This window comes from Prosopis cineraria, unplaced genomic scaffold (assembly GCF_029017545.1).
Source record: "Prosopis cineraria cultivar Desert tree isolate PC_DT_omini unplaced genomic scaffold, ASM2901754v1 PC2, whole genome shotgun sequence".
Lineage (NCBI taxonomy): Eukaryota > Viridiplantae > Streptophyta > Magnoliopsida > Fabales > Fabaceae > Prosopis > Prosopis cineraria.
This window is the reverse complement of record NW_026555333.1, coordinates 10,274,089-10,293,253: the sequence shown is the minus strand read 5'-3', so window position 1 is coordinate 10,293,253 and position 19,165 is coordinate 10,274,089. Positions and strand designations below refer to the sequence as shown.

General features: G+C 30.2%; 1 protein-coding gene across 1 annotated transcript; it reads right to left on the bottom strand.

Moving 5' to 3' along the window:
* Nucleotides 1-17,802: 17,802 nt before the first annotated feature.
* Nucleotides 17,803-18,878, bottom strand: LOC129301745 (ethylene-responsive transcription factor RAP2-1-like). The gene has a single exon (XM_054940339.1). It carries the CDS (start codon nucleotides 18,650-18,652, stop codon nucleotides 18,170-18,172), a length of 483 nt encoding a protein of 160 aa, XP_054796314.1. The 5' UTR covers nucleotides 18,653-18,878; the 3' UTR covers nucleotides 17,803-18,169.
* Between the last annotated feature and the right edge of the window lie 287 nt (nucleotides 18,879-19,165).

The following is a 19,165-nucleotide window of genomic DNA, read 5'->3' as shown; positions in this document are numbered from 1 at the left end:
TATTCTCATGGACCTTATTTTGGTTGGAAACCTTTTAGCTTGGAAATTGATGGAAAAGGATTGATGGTTGCTTTAATGTATAAAGCTAGCTAAAGTGAAATGCGGGGATCATCATTGTTTAGATAGAAATATATTCGCAACTATATCTAGATGGGGCATCTTTATATTCACATAACTCATGACTTCTATGTTGCACAGTGTTAATTCCACCCTTTCCCTTTCCTTTTTTCCCGAGAAAGAGAAAGAAAGTTGAGGAGAAGAATGAAGAGCATGATCGCATAGTGAAACACTTGTCATTTCATGCAAGGGAAAGTGGGTGCAAATGTGCAGAAAAATTAAAAAGCTAAGATTTTGTCAATTAAGGGAGGGGGAGTTAATTAATCGACTAAATGGATGACAGTCCGAGCACACTTGGTTGAATTGATGGCATTGAAATGTCATTCACTGTACAAACTTTTCACCTCTTTCGTCTCATCATCTCATCTATTCCTTCTTTGCCTTTTAAATTCTTCCCTCCTTTTACTTCTTGTGTGTTGCTTTTTATTTACCTCTTTGTGCTGTTTGCACTTTGCACGAACTCGATTCACGATGCGTGTAATCTTCACCGCTCTTCTCAACTCCCATATGTCTCTCTGACCATCTTCCTTATCTTTTTTGGGCATTAAAATTTTTTGTATAAACGTTAGCCATGCACTTTTCTAATTTGGGGGTTAAGAAAAAAAAAATAGAAGGAACAAAACGCGCCTCAAAGTTAACAGAGAGGGATATTGACCTCGTCGATCTTGTTTTCCCGCCACAACACATGCCTATAATACATACATACATCTCATTGCCAGCCCATTGTGTCATGTCTATGTACCAGCCAAATTTTATTTCGGCGTCTTTAGTTAACAAAAATATTAATGCATGTTTTGACATGTCAAGGATATTAATTATTTATGCTAGCTCTGCTTTCTCGTACATGGGAACACGGAAACATATACTGAATGCTGATTAATCCATAAGTTGCATTGAAACACAGGGCTGGGACGATAAAACTCTCGAGCCTAGACTGCTGGTTAAGTTTAGTACAACCTTCTACTAACTGAGTAATGTGCTGGTTGGTTAAAAAAAGTCATTTAAGTTAAGGTACGAGCTAAGTTTATGCAGATAAGTATGCCGTCCAGTAAGCCGTAATAGAATGTTTAGCCAGCAGTAACCGTTGCTCCCCTGATCTATTTATCTCTAATAGGTTGTTCTGAAAAAATTGTTGAGAGAGAGGGAGTCATAATTAGATAGAAATTGCCGTGCGAGGAGCTGCCAGCCACCGCCATCTTTTTTTCAATTGTACTGTTTGTTTGAGTTTGAACGATTTTCATTGAAATGAGATTTAAGGTTATTCAAAACTGATCCAAATCAATTGAATTGAACCAAACTGACATGAATTGATCAAAATTGATTATAAATAAAATTTGGTTTGACTTTTTTTTCAGCAAAACCAATATGTTTGGTTCAATTCAAGTTTGTGTCTCTTAAAACATGAACCAAATCTTACTATATTTATTTTATATATTTTTGTAAATTTCTCTAAGTTTTTTTCTTTCATAAATCTAGTTATTTGTAAATCACTAATAAAAAATCTATTACAATTAGTTAAATGTTATCTACAATTGTTTTTTATAATTTTTTAAATTTATAATTATTTTAAAGATAATATATTAGTTTTAAATAGCTTAATGTGCTGATTAATTGTTAAGAAAATATTATTTTGTCCTCAAGAAAGCTTTTTTGTGTTGAAAATATTAATTAATAGTTAAAAATTATTAGTAAATATGTACATACATTCGTTGTAAAAAAGTCTCAAAAAAAATCTTGAACTTGAATCAAAATCAAACCAAATTGAATCAAATCACTCAAAAATCAAACCAAACTGATTAGAGGAAAAAAACTAAATAGATCTCAAGTTTTCGTAAATTGAGTGATCTGGTTCAATTTGGTTTTTCCTTAAAATTAAATCAAATCGAAGGTGTGTAAGCACCTTTACTTGGACTTGTGTGTAGAGGTAGGAATAGGCCACAACCTTATCAAAAGTATAATGAATGGCCTACTTTAAGCCAAATCTAGCCTATTTACTAAATAGATCCAAGTCATGTTCAGGCCTTTGATTAGGCATATGTAGTTTGTAGCATCCTAAAAAGTTAACATTGATTAAGTTAAGTTAAATGAATGTTTTGGATTGTGGTTTTTGCATTAGGATTGGGTTCGAAGCAAAGTTGGGACACTTGAACCTCAAAATTGGAGAAAAATAAGAGAAAGTATCTTTGTGCCACATGTTGCTGCGCACGAGCCACTAAAATGTGAAGCAAGCTTCTCTACACTATAAATTGGGTGCATGAACCAGACTTTGCAAATAAGTTTGCGACAAAATTCAAAAAAGGAGAAAGAAACAAAGGGAAAACAAAGAGCTGGGAATTTTCTCAGTTAGGGCTTGCACATTTAAAGGGTTAGGAGCATTTCTAGGCCATCAAACACCAAAGATAAGATTCTTAAGCTCCTTCCTTCTCTTCCTCTTTCATTTCTCTAGTTGAAAAAGAGTCAGGGTTTGTGCTGGGATAATGATTTTCTATTCACAATAACTATGAGTCCAAATCTATTGACTTATATAGAGTTGATAAAATTTTTTTAGGTTATTTAAACCTAGCATTGATGGTTTTAAAAGTATTTGGTAGGTGGAGGCCATAAATAGTTGAAAATGGCATTAAGTATGGTGGTTAGGATGAGTAGAATGTCATCAATGATGATGTAGGAACTTAATGTAGCTAATGAGAGCTAAAGAGAGCTATTAAACTCAATGAGTATGTTTAAAAGTAAGAGATTATGATTTTTGTAAGTTGAAAGTGTTGAGCTAGAATGAGAGGATTCATCCTAGTGAAGGTATTAATGATGATTGATGCAATTAATTATAGATTAATCATCATATGGTGCCATTTGAGCTTGATTAGAGCTTTGGAAGAAATTGTATTGAGGGGTAAACTTTTGACTTCTCAAATGTTTGAGGTAACTGAAAAAAATTAATTTATACAATTGTGTATTAATTGGTTGTAAGCATGTATAATTTGATTTGAAAATTTGAGTATGTCTTGAATTATATGAAAGGATGCAAAAATGGCATAAAATTAATGTTAAAAGTCTTTAACTTGAGAATGGACTTGAATTATGTGAAAGTATGTTCTTATAGAGCATGATGAAAGAGAATATGAGTTTATAAAGTGAGAAATTATGTTGGGAGTGTATAAGTATGTGAAATGGAGAGTGATATATGTATGTCTTGAATGTATTTGATTAGTAAAATTGATAAATAAAATGCAAAGAACATGTTGAGTGTGTGTATAATTGTATATGCTAGAATAAGCATGGATTGTATTGCATGATTATTTGAGGTGGTAGTTTGCGTATAAGAAAAGAGTAGATATTAAAAATCTATGTGATATGGCCGCCATTTAAAGCTCGATGGCTTTCCATTAGTTATTTTTTCCATTTATTCATTAAAAAAGTTGAACCTAATTAGTCTTCATTAGTTTATAAGGAGTATAGCTTAGAGGTATAATATTCCATGATTATTGGTATTGGGGCAAATCGTGACTCGTAAGTGATTGTAGTAACCTTAGCCAGGTAACTTCTCACAAATGGAAGGTTTGGATAATCTAATTACAGTGACAAAGCCCACTGAATAACCACTAGTTTTATGTCAAAGTTATCAAGAGAATATAAGGATGACATATGTCATGCATATCATACTTTAGTCACATAGTTGTTATTATTATGGCCTTACATCTCTTATTGAGAGTACATGGTTGTTAGTTTTGTGATCCTCTCATATTGCTATTGTCAAGTCACATGGCTATCAATATTGTGAACAATGACAAAGCAAAACCTGTGCTAGGAGGTGCATAATAATTTTAAAAATAATAATTCAAAAATAATTATTTATTTTTTTAAAAAATAATCATATATTTCATAATTGTCCCTTACTTATTGTCCAATGCTATTAAAAATATTTCCTTCTATATAAGTCACTAATTTATGATATTATTTATATATAAAAATTTATAAATATATAATCATTTTTAGCAAAAAATTAAAAAAAAATAAATAAGTATATTTTTTTTCTAAAAATCATATTAAAGTTTTAGATTTAATATATTCAAAACTAAACTTAGGTTAAAACATTCACCAAAAAAGGTTAAGATTTTAAAGGGTGTAAAATTTTGGGGCTGGAAAGGATAAAATAGCAAATTCTATACTACTTATTTATAATTTCTTCTAAATTGAGAGAGTGCATATGCCCCTTCTCAAGCTATGTAGCTCTACCATTGATTGTAAAAATGATGAATGTGATGATTATGTTGAGATAAATATGTGATAATTTATTAGTGCCATTTGCATCACTATAACTGACTAACATGCGTTTGTATAAATTAGATTAACCTTCGTTATTGAATGATCGTTCTCACCATATCTCTCTTCAGTATTTACAATTCCTAGCTCAAATCAAACAAAAGAAGAGCACTAGAGGTTTAGGGCATTGATTCCTAATTTGTGTGCCACTATTGTTTTTTGATGTGTATTTTGATTAGATAATTACCAACTAAAAAAATCATATTATTTTGGATTACTTGCGTTGTATGATTTTACACCAAAATATTAGTGCAAGTATGACATTCATGACATAGATAATTATAGAGAAATATTGTGAAATTTTATAGTAAACTGGCTCCCCCCCTTTTTTTTGTGATTAAAGGGTTAAGTATTGATATTAGTGATTTATGAGTTGTTGAATTGTTGTGATGTGTTGCACAGGTCCCTCATAATTTATTGAGTATGATTTAAGAGTTTTTATGTGCTTTTAGTACTTGGATATGAAACCGGACATCCTAGTATTGGACATAATAGCTTATAACATTATGTTAAGTTTAAGTTTTGGTGATGATAAATATAGTTATATTAACATAGTTAATATGGTTGAAAATATAGAATAGTCGACTATCTGCATTAGTTGTTTTCTTATATATATATATATATATATTAGTTGATTATAACTATGGAACAAGTTCCTTAAAGTTTTTTTACTTATATTATTTCATACTATATAAGATTTGAAAAAATGGTTTATGTATTTGAAAGTTATTTTGTTCTATCATATTTTTCCTTATCCTAAAGGGATTATATATCCAAGAATGATCAAGGTGTTATTTTTCATATAACTTGGATATTTACAATATATAAGATTTTTTTTATATGCATGGCATGATATAATAACTTTTATACTTATTCCCATGCATATTGATACTTGAACTAACCACTTTATTCATGACATATTAATGAAGGTTATCCAAAATAAAAATATGAGTGAGTATGAAGAGGAAGCCACTGAAGTAATCATTAGCATGCTTCACTTAAAAATAAAGAACACAAAGATGATGAGAAAGATAATCCAATCAGAACTCAAGTGAATAAAGACTTAAAAGCTTGAATCCATCAGAGTCTTTGTCCTGATAAATACAATATCATTAGGCTTTCTAATATTTATGTTAAATTTAATGTTTTATATGCATTATAACATACAGTTTAGTTTTAAAATAAACAGTGAGATATAACTTAATCTTGTTTTCAATCAATTAAATCTCACAAGATTTAAAAATTTTTCTCTTAAATATTGTTTGAAAATTAACTCCATAAAGTTTTAAAAGTTATATTTACTCAAAGTGGAGTTATATTATTAACGTTTGAAATTCATTAAGAGTTTAGGAGATATTTAGTTTTGACCTTGATTCAGTATTTTTTCTATATCTTTTAATATAAAAATCTATTTAATGTGAAACTTCTTTCATTTAAAAATAGACTTATAAATATTTTTAAAGATATTTATTTCATTCAAAATAGATTTTATATGAAGTAGATATAATTTTTTAAATTTGGCTGTTAAAACTTCCAACACTCAAAAAAATGCTACTAATCTTTGCTCACATTTTTTATCTTATATCTTAAAATACTTTGAATTTTTGAGTGGCTATTATTTCATTGAAAACTATACATCCAGAGCTTTCCAACCGTATGTTATTTTCCTATTTTGGATTTAAAATGAAAGAATTATAATTGTTAGAATTTGACCCATAAATTGTGTTATGGAAATGTCCATTTAGCACCGGTGCTGTGCTATTAACACTAGTGGTATTTTTAAATATATAATCATTTTTTAACAAAAAACCTCCTCTTTAGCACCCGTACTAAGTGCCACCTATGCTATTGATATTTGAGCACCAGTACTACTTTTCTACACCAGTACTAAATCATCTTTCTTCAAAAATTCTGGTGTCTATTTACATGTTTCAGTGGAAAGCTCCGATGCTATCTCTTCTGCCCTATTCAACTTGCTCTCTAAAAAAATCATCTAAGTTATTTTAACACCTATGATATTTATTATCATTAGTATTATTCTTCAAAGCTTTGAAATAGAAGATTTTGTTCAATTTACATTAACACTGATACTTTTTATCAATACCTGTGCTATAAATCCTCATTTGAGAAAAACATTTATTTTCATGAAATGAAAAATATCATCATCATTTACGAAGAGCCCTATATTGGTACCATCAAAATAACACCTATATTATTTTCACTGTGTTGTCATTATTCCTCATCACAACACCGATACTATTGCAAATAGCACTGGTACTAAATTGGTTTTTCATGCTCTGTTTTTCATTCTCAATTCTAAACTTTTCAAAACTCATTTCTTAGCTATTATTTTTATCTGTAATCAATTGTGTTCATTTAATAGCCTTACTAGAATCTATCTAAACATAATTATTGCTTGGATCAAACTCTTTGTAATTCATTTTTTATTTGCACCATCGATGCTAAAATGCTTCACCTATATAAACCTTTACCTGCTTTTATCAAAGCATTAAATATGTAAATGTCGTTATATTTGCTTGTAGCTCTAACATATAAACCTATCTAAAAAGCTGTCAATTCCTACTATCCTTTTCAAGTAACAATACCATTGTAAAGCAACAAAGCTACACTTATAACTATAATGATACAGATTGAGCAATCACAAAAAATTGATTTTGTCTAATGAATACTTTACAGAGATGCAAGAGAACTCTATTGAAAGAACTCAATAGACTTATACTTTATGAAGAAGATCATAAGAGATAAGGAGACTACTGCAATGTCTATATTAATAAGTCTAATGATTTATTTATCAACTTCAACTATAAAAAGACTCGTCTATGAAGATCGAAGTAGAGAAGAGAAGTGAGTAACATAAGCTGTGATATTTAATACCTTCGACTACTCTTTGTATTTGTTTAGAATATTATTTTACTTTAATATGTTTATTTACTCAATGAGTGAGTTTGTATTGATTAGGATCACTTTATGATCAAAATTTCTCTATCATTTATCTAAGTAAACTTAAGATCAAGGGATATTAAGTGATAAAATTACCTCTATAAGGGAAAGAGAAATAGACTTATAAGTCCGAGAGATTGTAAGAGGCTCCACAAGTGCTTGAATTGAATTTGTGAGATTTTTGTAAGAGAGAGTGATACAAACATTAAGTCTGAGATTATACTGTGGCTTCACAAGTGCTCAGATCAAACTTGTGGTTATAGTGAAAAATCTCAGGAGGTTCTTGGGGACTAGACATAAGCCAAGTAGATTGGGCTGAACCAGAATAAATTCCTTATGTATTGCTCGTTATCTCTCTCATATTCATTAGCTTTATTTATGCTCTCTTCATTCATATTCCAAGTTTTTGTTGTCAAAAGCTTTAAGTGAAAAATTCAAGGATACCAAACTCATCCCCCTCTTGGTTGACCAGCATATCTTACACCTAGTTGTGTTTGGATTGAAAAAGGAGTGAGTATACGAATGGGTGTCCAACTTTTAAGGAGAAATAATACGTGAGTGAGACTAGTGTTATTGGCTAGTGCCCTGAAAGAGCTTTCTATATATACTTAAATTACCTCAATCAAACATAAGATGAAGAAACGAGGCATGTAGAAGTTCACCTTAAGGAGTTATCATCTAACGACAATGATGCTGTCATAATTGTGTAATGCATCACGGCACATGGTATAAAGAAAAATGTGCCACGATACACATTTGTTTTACTATCTTTTCTACTTAAATGCAAATGCTTTTGACACAATTTGGTATTTGATACTTTTCTAAACATGTTTTGCTCTTATTCTCAATTACTAAATAATTTTAAAGCATTTTATGAGTTTGAAAATTTAGAATCTCATTTATGTAAATTTTACAAACTTAGTTATCCATTTCGATTAGCCCATGATTACCTTTGATTTTAGAGTTTGAAGTGGATTAGTAAGGAGAACTTTACATAATTAAATAGGTCGAGCATATTTTTACAAGGCTTAAGTTACAAGCCTAATAGGCTAGTCTATGTGTGCGTGTGTGTTATATGATATATTACATACACATTAATTTTATCATTTAATTTTTAATTAATTTATTTTTATTTATGTTTTCAATCTAGATTAGACATGCATATTGATTTTAATGTTATTACTTTATTATTGTATTGTTGTTGATAAGACATCTTAATTATTATATATTATAATTAATAAATAATGTTATATAGACTATAATAGTCTTGAGGCATATTTGAGATGTTTAAAATTGACATATAAGTCTACTTAAAAGGTTTATTTTTAAGTTTGTTTTTTAAATAGGCTTTTAGGCCATGTGAGGTTTTAGATAAGCTTGGATTTAAACCGTGAAAAAAAAATCATATACAAACTTCAGGTTAGGTTTAGATCTTAAACTTATCATATAAACTTAGATTAATTTAATTAAAGCCTAACTCAAGTGTATATTTTACTCCTACTTCGCGTGTTAAGATTAAGATTCTTTAGACAGGTCTATTTAAAATAAAATGAAAGTCCAAAATAACTGCCATGTTCGAAAAACGGCGACATAAAGCCGCGCTAATACAGAACGCATAGAGAATGGGCTCAAATGGGCCCCTATATCCTTGACGGTTCACTCTAGACATCGGATCTTAGGGAAGAGTAATGAGAAAACAATGTCTTAGGATTATGGATCCAATAAAAATAGCTAATTTTTTACAAAGACAAATTAAATTTTGAATTCGTTTGGAGACGCATGGAGATTTAATATTCGATATTACCTCTAAAAGGATTACCTTTAATATAAAGATAAACGTAGGGCAAAAAGGCCTGGGATTTAACTTCACGGTGTGGATTGAGAAAATTCATTTATAACCTGGAATAATGAGGCTAGAGGGAAATTATATTTTCTTCTCAAATATGCCAAAATTATTTTATTTATTGTATTAGCAATATATACGACAACGACTTTCAACCAGTGCCTTTGGTCTCTCAAATCAATATTGATGTATCTAATAAAAGAAGAATAAAAGTAATATTATTTTATCATTTATTCATGTGATTTGAACAAATATTTTTTTTTTATGTTAGAATGGTTTGAACTCTTAATTTTTTTATTTGAAACCCATCTTATTATTATTTTTTATATAACTATCTAACTAGGCTATATTTGAGCATTATCAAATTTAGAAGGGATAGCTCCTCCCAACTTTTTCCCCCTAGTACAGCCCTCCCATCTTTTTTTTTTACCTACAAGTATCATCTTATTAGAGGCAATCTTATTTGAGATACTATCAACCACTAAATGTGGGCTTATTTTCTAATAAAAATTTTAATTTTAATTTATTATGTCATGAGTAATTAGTTTATTCTACTAAACTTAATTCATGTTGGTCCTTCCATCTTATTTTACATCTCGCAATGATTGAAAAATGAACTGGGCCAGATAGAGTGTCCATTTAATATGCCAGAAGAGGTGAGCTGGGCTAGGAAAAGTCACCGGGAAAGACAGAGCCCAATTTGGCCCTCCGCCTAGCCACATATCAGATGGATTGGCCCATTTGTTTTTTTATTTTCCTCTAAAACTGTGCCAAATTTAATTGCCCCAACCTAGCTATATTGTCATGAGCACCACAAGTTTCTTGTCTCCTTTAAATCACATCGACGAATGTCGAATATATTGAAAAGTACATGATTTATTAGTATTGTCGAAAAAATTGAAAATAAAAATTAGAAAAGTAGAATAAGCGGGCTACCCTGCGAAGGAAATTCCATTCAAGCCGAGTTGGCATGCTTTCCTAATATACCGTTACAACCCCAGCAAGCTCCAGGTGACTGAGAACATTTTCAAATAATGCAGACTCATTTACCAAAAGAAAAAATAACAGGGAAGACCACTGTAGAGAATCAAGAGGTTCTAAATTTTTTTTTTGAAATTTTAATTCAATTTAGACGAGAAAATTCAAAAAAAATTTAGATAGTGAAAATATCAAAATACTTTTAACTTATTATGTAGAATAATTGGTTTTTAATTTTTTTATTCCACTTATTAATTTATAAATATGAATTACAAATTATATAAGTTAATATATCAATAATTATATAAAACTTGATATTAGTTTTTCAATCATAAGCAGCAGCATTAGTTGTTAAATTGTTAACTTTATTTGTTAATTTACTAACATCAGTTATAATTTACTAATATGTCTTGTAATTTACTAACATCAATTATAAATTACTGATAGATCTTATAATTTACAACTAGTGTTAATAAATTAGCAAGTAAAGTAAGCAAATTAATAATTGGTGTTACTGATTGTCTGACAAACGAATGTAATTTATAAGTGATATTGATAAATTAATAAGTGTAGTAAAAAAATTAATAACTAGTAATTCTACAGAATAAGTGAAGGATATTTTAGTATTTTTATTGTCAAAATTCTTTTAACTTTTTTCTCTTAGACTGAATTAAAATTTTATAATTTTTTTAAACTCACCTGAAATTAATTTTCTACAACAATCCTCAACTTAAATTCTCCCAAATAACAAAGTATTAATCTCTATTGTTTTATTGAGTTTTTTTATTAGTCCCTGTATTTTTTTTTGGCCTCAGGTCTCTATGTTTTTTTTTATATGCAACATTAGTTCATCTATTTTTTAAATAATCTCAAGGAGGCGATGATGCAATACTAACTATGTTAAATTATCTCACATAGAACTAATGATATTAATGGAGATGCCGATATGTTAAATCAAAATGAATCGATGATCACTTTTCAACAAAGACTAATTTTTTTTTTTTACTGAATTCAGCAAAGACTATTACAGCCACGGTTTTTGTCAACACAAAAAGAAAACAAGGTTGTCAGTCATTATAGGCCAGGTCTTTTACTTTTATGTGTCAAATGTTCTAAGCAATGGCCCATGGATTCTACGCATTGTGCTTCAATCGTTTAAACTTTCACCTTTCCCCCTAATTCTTTTCTAATTTATTGATTACATTGCTGCCTCATCCTTAATTATTTTAACATTAGATAATTCAATGTTGTAAGTGACATATCATTGTTGCTTTGAGAATATTTAAAAGTAAAAAAACTAATATTGCATGTGAAAAAAAGAGGGACTTGAAATTAAAAAAAGTACGGAAATCAACAGCAAATGTTATAATTATGTTTTTCTTATATTTAAATTTATAAAGAGTTACACTATCTTCATGACTCATAAACAACATACCTTGCATCTTCTGAGCACAAGTCCAAAGTCTATTTCATCATTGTATATTATATAAAGCATAATAAGACATCAAATAGTCACTGCGTAGTATATAACTACGTACATATCCAACAAGAATCATCATGTCCAATAAAACTTACTTATGATTTTCAAGTAACTGTTATAATGCCACGGGGCGCGGCCGGTGTTGTGCATGTTCGAAAGCACCATACTGAAAAAACGGTTATGCCTCCCACACTAAAATGATCTTTGGTTATATTTATCTTGAAACTAATATGTACCACGGGGGTTAAGATGAATCAATAAAATATTTATAAAATAGTACTAGATAATTACATACACAAGTGATTAATATTTTTTATGGACAAATTACAGTAAATCATTTAAAATAAGTCATCACTTTAAATATATATAAATTATGCAAAAGTATATTCATATTAAATCATTTAAAATAAGTATCGCATTATATAAAAGTATTTTGAGTAGTAAATCATTTTTTTTATCAAATTATTCCCCTGTCAATTAATATCATGTCATTGTTGAAGAAAGTATATTAAATAACGATATTTTAAAATAAAATTGTCACTAAAATTAAAAATATAATGTTAGAAAATAAGTATTACTTATGATATTGCGTGAAATCATGATACCCTATTAACTTCATATTATATTAGTTACATTATTGATCCTATGTGAATTTTTTTTTGCCATTCATAAATCAGTGACAACTAATCAATAATATAAATAATCTTCATGGGGGGAAAAGCGTGAATGCTAAACTTCAATTCGAAAAGAGTTTGAATACCATTCTTCAATAAAGATAAAAACACCATGCACCATACAATTACCCACACCTCTTCGCAATATTACACTTCATAAAGCAAGAGATTTCACAATAAAAAAAATTGCAATATATCTAGATGCATCAATGATGCAACATTGAATTTTGAATCTAGAAGAAAGGACATTGAAAGGTGGTTAAATTCTGAAATATGTGAATTTATGATTCCATTGCCAACACGTTAAGTTGGGGTAAAAACTATATTTAAAGATGAATTCAAACAATATGAGCAGAAGATTGTTAGAAAGAAAATTGAATGTGAAATTCTTCCTTCAAATTAAAAGGGAAAAGGAGAAGGACGTATGTACATGAGAATCACAACTTTTACAATTTGTAGCAATAAACAGTACATCTTGAAGGAATTTGAGGAAAAGCATGGCTTGATTGGTTTGAAAGAGAGGAAGATGATGCACCCATTAATACGACCATAGTGAACTTAGAATTTATTTGAAGCATGATATGGCATGAATATTGACAGATATGGTGCAAGCAATAAACAACATCAATAATGGCAACTGCTCTAGAAAATATAAAATTATATATGTGTGTGTGTGTGTGTGTGTGTGTGAGAGAGAAGAAAGGATAATAGAGAGAATTTCAGGTGTAGAGAAGTTAAAATAAGATATAGAAGTTAACATGGGAAGCCAAAAATATGAACCTAAAAATTAAGGGGAAGTTAGACTAAGGCATATTTATTACGTCTAAATAATATATTACACCAATTAATTAAATTAATTTAAATTTAAATAATTGTAAAATCTAATACATCACAAATTTTGAATTGTAAAAACGAAGAGAATATGATATTAGATAATAGAGATCATGGAATATGGAATTTATTCCAAGTTCAAAAATTTTGCATTTAAATCTAAATTTTAAAAGTTTAAAATTTAAATTTTAAAATATTTAAATTAATAAGAATTGAGGGGTAGTTATTAGAATGAGAAAATCTATTATGCTAATTAACTAAAATGACTTAAACATAAATAATTTTAAAATATGATACATCACAAATTTTGAAATTAAAAAATAAAGGAGTTACGATATTAGGAAACAGAGAGGATGTGAAAGTTATTCATGGTTTAAAATTTTCACATTTAAATCTAAATTATTTAAATTTTAAATTTTAAATATTTAAACTAATAGAAATTAAGGTGTAGTAATTAAAATGGTAAAAATCTATTATACGAATAAGATAAATTGAGGAAGTTATGATACTTGACATTTTTTAAGATTTTTAAAATTAAAATTTAAAATTATGAATTAGTTAAAAATTTATTATTGATATCATGAGAAAGAATATTTTGAAATAAAGGAAAGCAGTTTTTGAGATAATGTTAATATTATTTTTTAAAAATATCCTTAGAAATTAATGATGATATGGATAGTCTAGAATTACAGTTTTTAAAAATATATACGTGTCAAATTTAAAATAGTGCTTGTTATTCTTTATTATATATATAGATCTGTGTTACTTTATTTTAAAAAAAAAAACTAAGCACACTGCACGGTCAGGGAGTTATTTTTTAATTAAAAAAAAGAAGTAAATTCATGATGTGTGTTATGGTGGAGACTGATATATATATATATATATATATATTCTGTTCATTTAAAAATATAAGATATTTTTTAAGGAATTGAATGTTAAAAAATATAAGGTATTTTTAATTTTTTAAAGTGTAATTATTGACTTTTTTAAAAAATATTTTTATTAATAATGATTTTATATTTATTATAATTGTTTAATAGAGATAAATTAAAAAAATAAAATTAATTTAAAAATAAGTAATAATTTATTAAAAAATTAATTAAAAATATTTTATATTTTTAAATGAAGAGAGTATATATATTTTTTGTGTGTGAAAGTGATTTTCATTTCTCGGAATGTGAAATCACACACGCAACATCATCAACTTACACAAGCATACAGATACTGGTCCAGAGAAGAAAATGACATTTGATATGAAGGTTTATTCGCTTTGGGATAGAGGGATCTGTAGCGTCGCGTTGAAATTCAGTGGAGTTTATTGGTAAAGTCGGTGCTGTTACAATTAATTTTCAGGGCGGTATCATATTTAATGAGCAAGTTAAGAACAATTATGCAAGGATGAGAGGGACTACTTGTTGAGGAAAACTCGATCATGTCCTTGATTATTAGTTGATAAGGGTATTTCCAAAATAAAGTATAATATGATTCCCTGTATGACAGGTGCAGAAGGAGAAGCAAAAGGTTACAGGTGTGTTTGGTTTTCTTCCGTTTCACATTCAGAAAACAAAATTTTACTTTTAAAAAGTTAAAAGTTGTTTGGGTAGAATATTTTACAGGAAAGCACATCCTGAATTTTTGAAATGTAACTATTTAAAGCTTTTAAAAAATAGATTTGAAAAGTAGGATGTTATTTGACCATACTACCCTAAGTTTAATCTCTTATTTTTATTTAAAAAATAATTAATTCATTAAAAATATAATTATTATTTTAATAATAATAATAATTAGGTATCAATTTTTTTAGTATTATAAATTGAGTAATTAATCATGTTAATTTTTAGCATTAATGTATGATAAAAATTACAAATCTTTATTATATCTTTTAAAATTACAAATTAAAAAATACAAATAATTAGAGATCAAATTTTTAGGATTATAGATCAAAATTTATGTTATTTATAATCTTTATTATATTTTTTAAATATTTTAAATATATTATATTTGTATAATAAAAATTATAAATCATTATAAATCAATATCCTTTTTGATAATTGTACATTCAAAAGAACGTTTCACTATCACAAACCAAACAATTTTTAATGTATCAAATTGACTTTTAAAAAAATATATTCAAACACAAATTTTGTACTTTTATAAAATTGACTTTCACTAAATGAACTTTTACTAAATGAACTTTTGACAAACTGAAAATCAAACGCGCACTATCATGATCTCGTTTTCAGTTGGACGGATGATGTGTCTCCAATTCACTGGTAGGGTTTGATGATGAGCACCACCACACTCCGTGACATCATTTCCTTCAGTTTCTGTGCAAGGGATTTCAGTACAATTGAACAGCCAATGTAAGGGTGTTGACAGATGATTGAAAATTATATTATCATATATTTTATATATAAAATAATAAAACAACCAAGGACTTGTTTGCTTCGTGGAATTATCGATCAGGTGATGGAAAAGGAATACCGCCGTCTCCTCCCCATTGTCAATGGTCAAGCGCATTTGGTTGCTCCATGTCCCCTGCAAGACCGTGCATTAATTCTTGCATTTTCACATGACGTCGATGCGTGATGCTCTTTTTTACATTGGCAATGATCCTTGCATTTGATCTCAACATGCGCCTTTATTTTTAAGCAATACACACATACTTAAGAATGAGATCTCGTATTTAATCATCTAAAACTAATTTTACTATGTTTAACCCCTGCTAGTCAGACTATTTCTTTTCATCACGTCAAGATCTCTTTCCATTTCTTCCCATCAGTTTAATCTTAATATCCAGCAATCCCTGAGTTTTTGTTGATTGATGAAATGAACCCTAACAATATTTAAGTAATAATGCAAATTGAATCTTAGCTCTGCACAGATCATAATACGCACACCCACACGCACACGCACCACTTGAAAGGAAAACAACTCGAAAAGAAAAAGGGTTCTCTATTCTAGATCATTGGAAGTTGAATATATACTGTATATTAAGAGCTTCCAATAAAATTTGACAGAAGAATCGGACTCCCTGGGGGTGGCTTTCGTTAGAAAGAAAAATAGGAAATTAGACAAATATAACGTGTGTGCGTGCGCGCGCGCGTAGAGAGAGAGACTTAACTGATGCTGACTTCAAAAAATCTGCCCTATGTATGTATGAAGCGGGGATGGTCGTGTAAAATAAAGGGTCGTGATCAAAAGCGTTAGGTATCAGGGACTATTTGTCAGCTAGCTCTGGGATTTTTCTGCGTGATAAAGATCTCGGGTTCAGCATTCGATAAGGCTGATCATCCTTCGTGGAAAATGAATATCATCGATACATGAGCTGCATATCTAATAACTTATTCATAAATTTCAACTAATTTGTCTTGTACTTCTTGTTCGGTCAGAATTAGATAATTGATTTGGGTATGGCAGCACTCAGTCCCGTGCTTCCTTCTCAGCCGTCCTTTGTAAACTAATTAAACTTCATTTGAGCTTCTGTCAAATCTTTTGACTCGCTCGCCAATGCCCAGCAATCACAAATTGAAATATCTCTTCCTGGTCTCGACAGTCATCATATCAATCGATCACATATTAATTATTTCTATGATCTCCCCAAATCACTGTCCGTGCCTGGTTGCCGGTGCAAATTAATTAATTAATTAATTCTTATAATTAACATTCTATTCGTTTGAATTAAAATTGCGTCTTATTTTGAAGCTTTTAAAACACTTGTTGAAGACATGTTCCAGCTGACTTGAAATTAAACATGTTTATATATAACAATCTGAAGGGTCACTCGTACATTTTGTATCTTTCGTGTCCCGTTTTCAAAAGTAATAAAGAAATTTAAAATAAAATAATTCTCGCACTCATTGATGGCGGTGAGCTAGTTGGAATTCTTCAACAATGATTGGAAGGCAAATATATAAACAATGAAGAATAGTTACCGTCCACCGAGAATAGGTATATATACTACGTATTAATCTTGTTTTATTGGTATGAGCAATACACACACACACATAGAGAGAGACACACGCTCTTTAGGACACATGGAGTGCAGAAAGTTTGTAAAGAGGACAGATGGATCGATCACACGCCATATCAGAAACATTAAAAGGTTTGGCCAACGCCGCACTGGGATAAGATGGAATTTTGCAATTCATAAGAATAAACAGGAAAAGAAAAATATGACAGAGGATGCGGGTAGGGTCCCACGAAGGATATGAAACAGCGATAAACAAAGCTATTGTAAGCAATGCGAGGACGATCGGTGAGGGGCAACCTTTTCTGATTGAGGTCCACTAACTCTTGAACTTTCTTCCACTGTTGTCCCTCTTCTCTGTGTGGTCTCCACAATCTCCTCATCTCATATTTTTTGTTTTCCTGCTCATCAACCCAACTCTCCCTTATCTCTTCATCCACTTGTTAATTACCCTCAACATCGATTCAATTCTCTCTGTTTCCAGGCGGCTTTCTTCTTCCACCCCTCTTCCTATCTTCATCCCTCTAATCCCCTCCATCCTTTTGTTTTTCTTCCCTTCCCTCCCAGTTATTCCATTCACATAATCCAACACAGTTCCACAGAATATACAACATATATGTTATTCACATTAGCAATCAAAGCTTTATGTATGTATATATATTAGAACAAAATATATAGAAAGAACAGTTCTTTCTTTCTTTTCGAATAACCCGATGGAAATAAAATTAAAAACAAGGAAAAAAAATCTCCAGCAACAAAGAAGACAGGTCATTGGAAGACTACCAGATACAAACAGAACCATGTGCCCAGCGACGTGGAGCGGTACCATGTACCTTGTTACACCTGGGAATATTACACCATAAGCTTCACCGGGAAGACTAAGTATATCATATGTATACCTACTACTACGGACTATATATATCTACTGGAGAGCTAATTAGAGAGGACAGATTCAGGATCATAGTTGCTTGCATATGTATCAGCTAGTTCTAATCCTAGACGGAGTCTTCGGGTTGGGGGTACTCGTTCAAGTCGGGTTTGCAAGAGGTGGTTTGGGTAGAACTGGAGGGAGAGGAGGAGTGAAGGGCGGTTTGAAGGGCGTCAACTCTGGCGCCGACTTCGGTGGCTTTCTTGCGTATGGAATCGGCGGACATGTCGCCGCGAGAGAGAGCGTTGTTGTCTTGGAACAAGAGTTCGGGGAAGTTAAGCGAAGCAGAAGGGCCTCGGAGGTAATAAACGGCGGTGTCGTAGGCGCGTGCGGCGGCGATGGGAGTGGTGTAGGAACCCAGCCAAATCCTTGACCTCTTGTTGGGTTCTCTGATCTCAGCCACCCACTTGCCCCACTTCCTCATCCTTATCCCTCTGTATGGCTTGTCCTTCGCTGCTTTCTGGTGCTGTCTCTGTTGCTTCCGCTTCTCTGGGCTGCTTCTGATCGTCGTGATCGTCGAATCCCTCGAACAACAGTCTCTTTCTTCCATGTTGATTATTGTACCTACCCGCCGACTTTTGGGGTGGCAATCAACCTAGCTATCTTTCTCCCCCTATGAAGATGAAATATTAGAGAGCTATTTCTATTTCTTCATCCCCGTGTACGCATAGATCTGTCAAGAAATATCAGGTTGTGAGCCCTGAAAGTTAAGAGGAAGATTCTGTTTTCCACGCCCAGAAAAGGCTTGGCCCCCGAACCTGTTGCTGTTGTGTTAGTTTATATTTATAGACAAGAAATGACGGGGAAAGAAAGAAATTGGACAAAGAAGAAAATACCACCGTTAATCTTATTTATAAGATATAGAGTGAAAAATTTTATTTTATTTATGAATTATTTTATTAAATTTTCATCACATGTTTTCTTATTTACTTTTCATGAAATATTGGATAAAAAATATATAATTAATATATATATATATTTAACTGTGACAAAATGTAAAAAATTATTAAATTTTTAGGTAAAATTAATAAATTTTAAAATTTATTATTTTAATAAATAATTT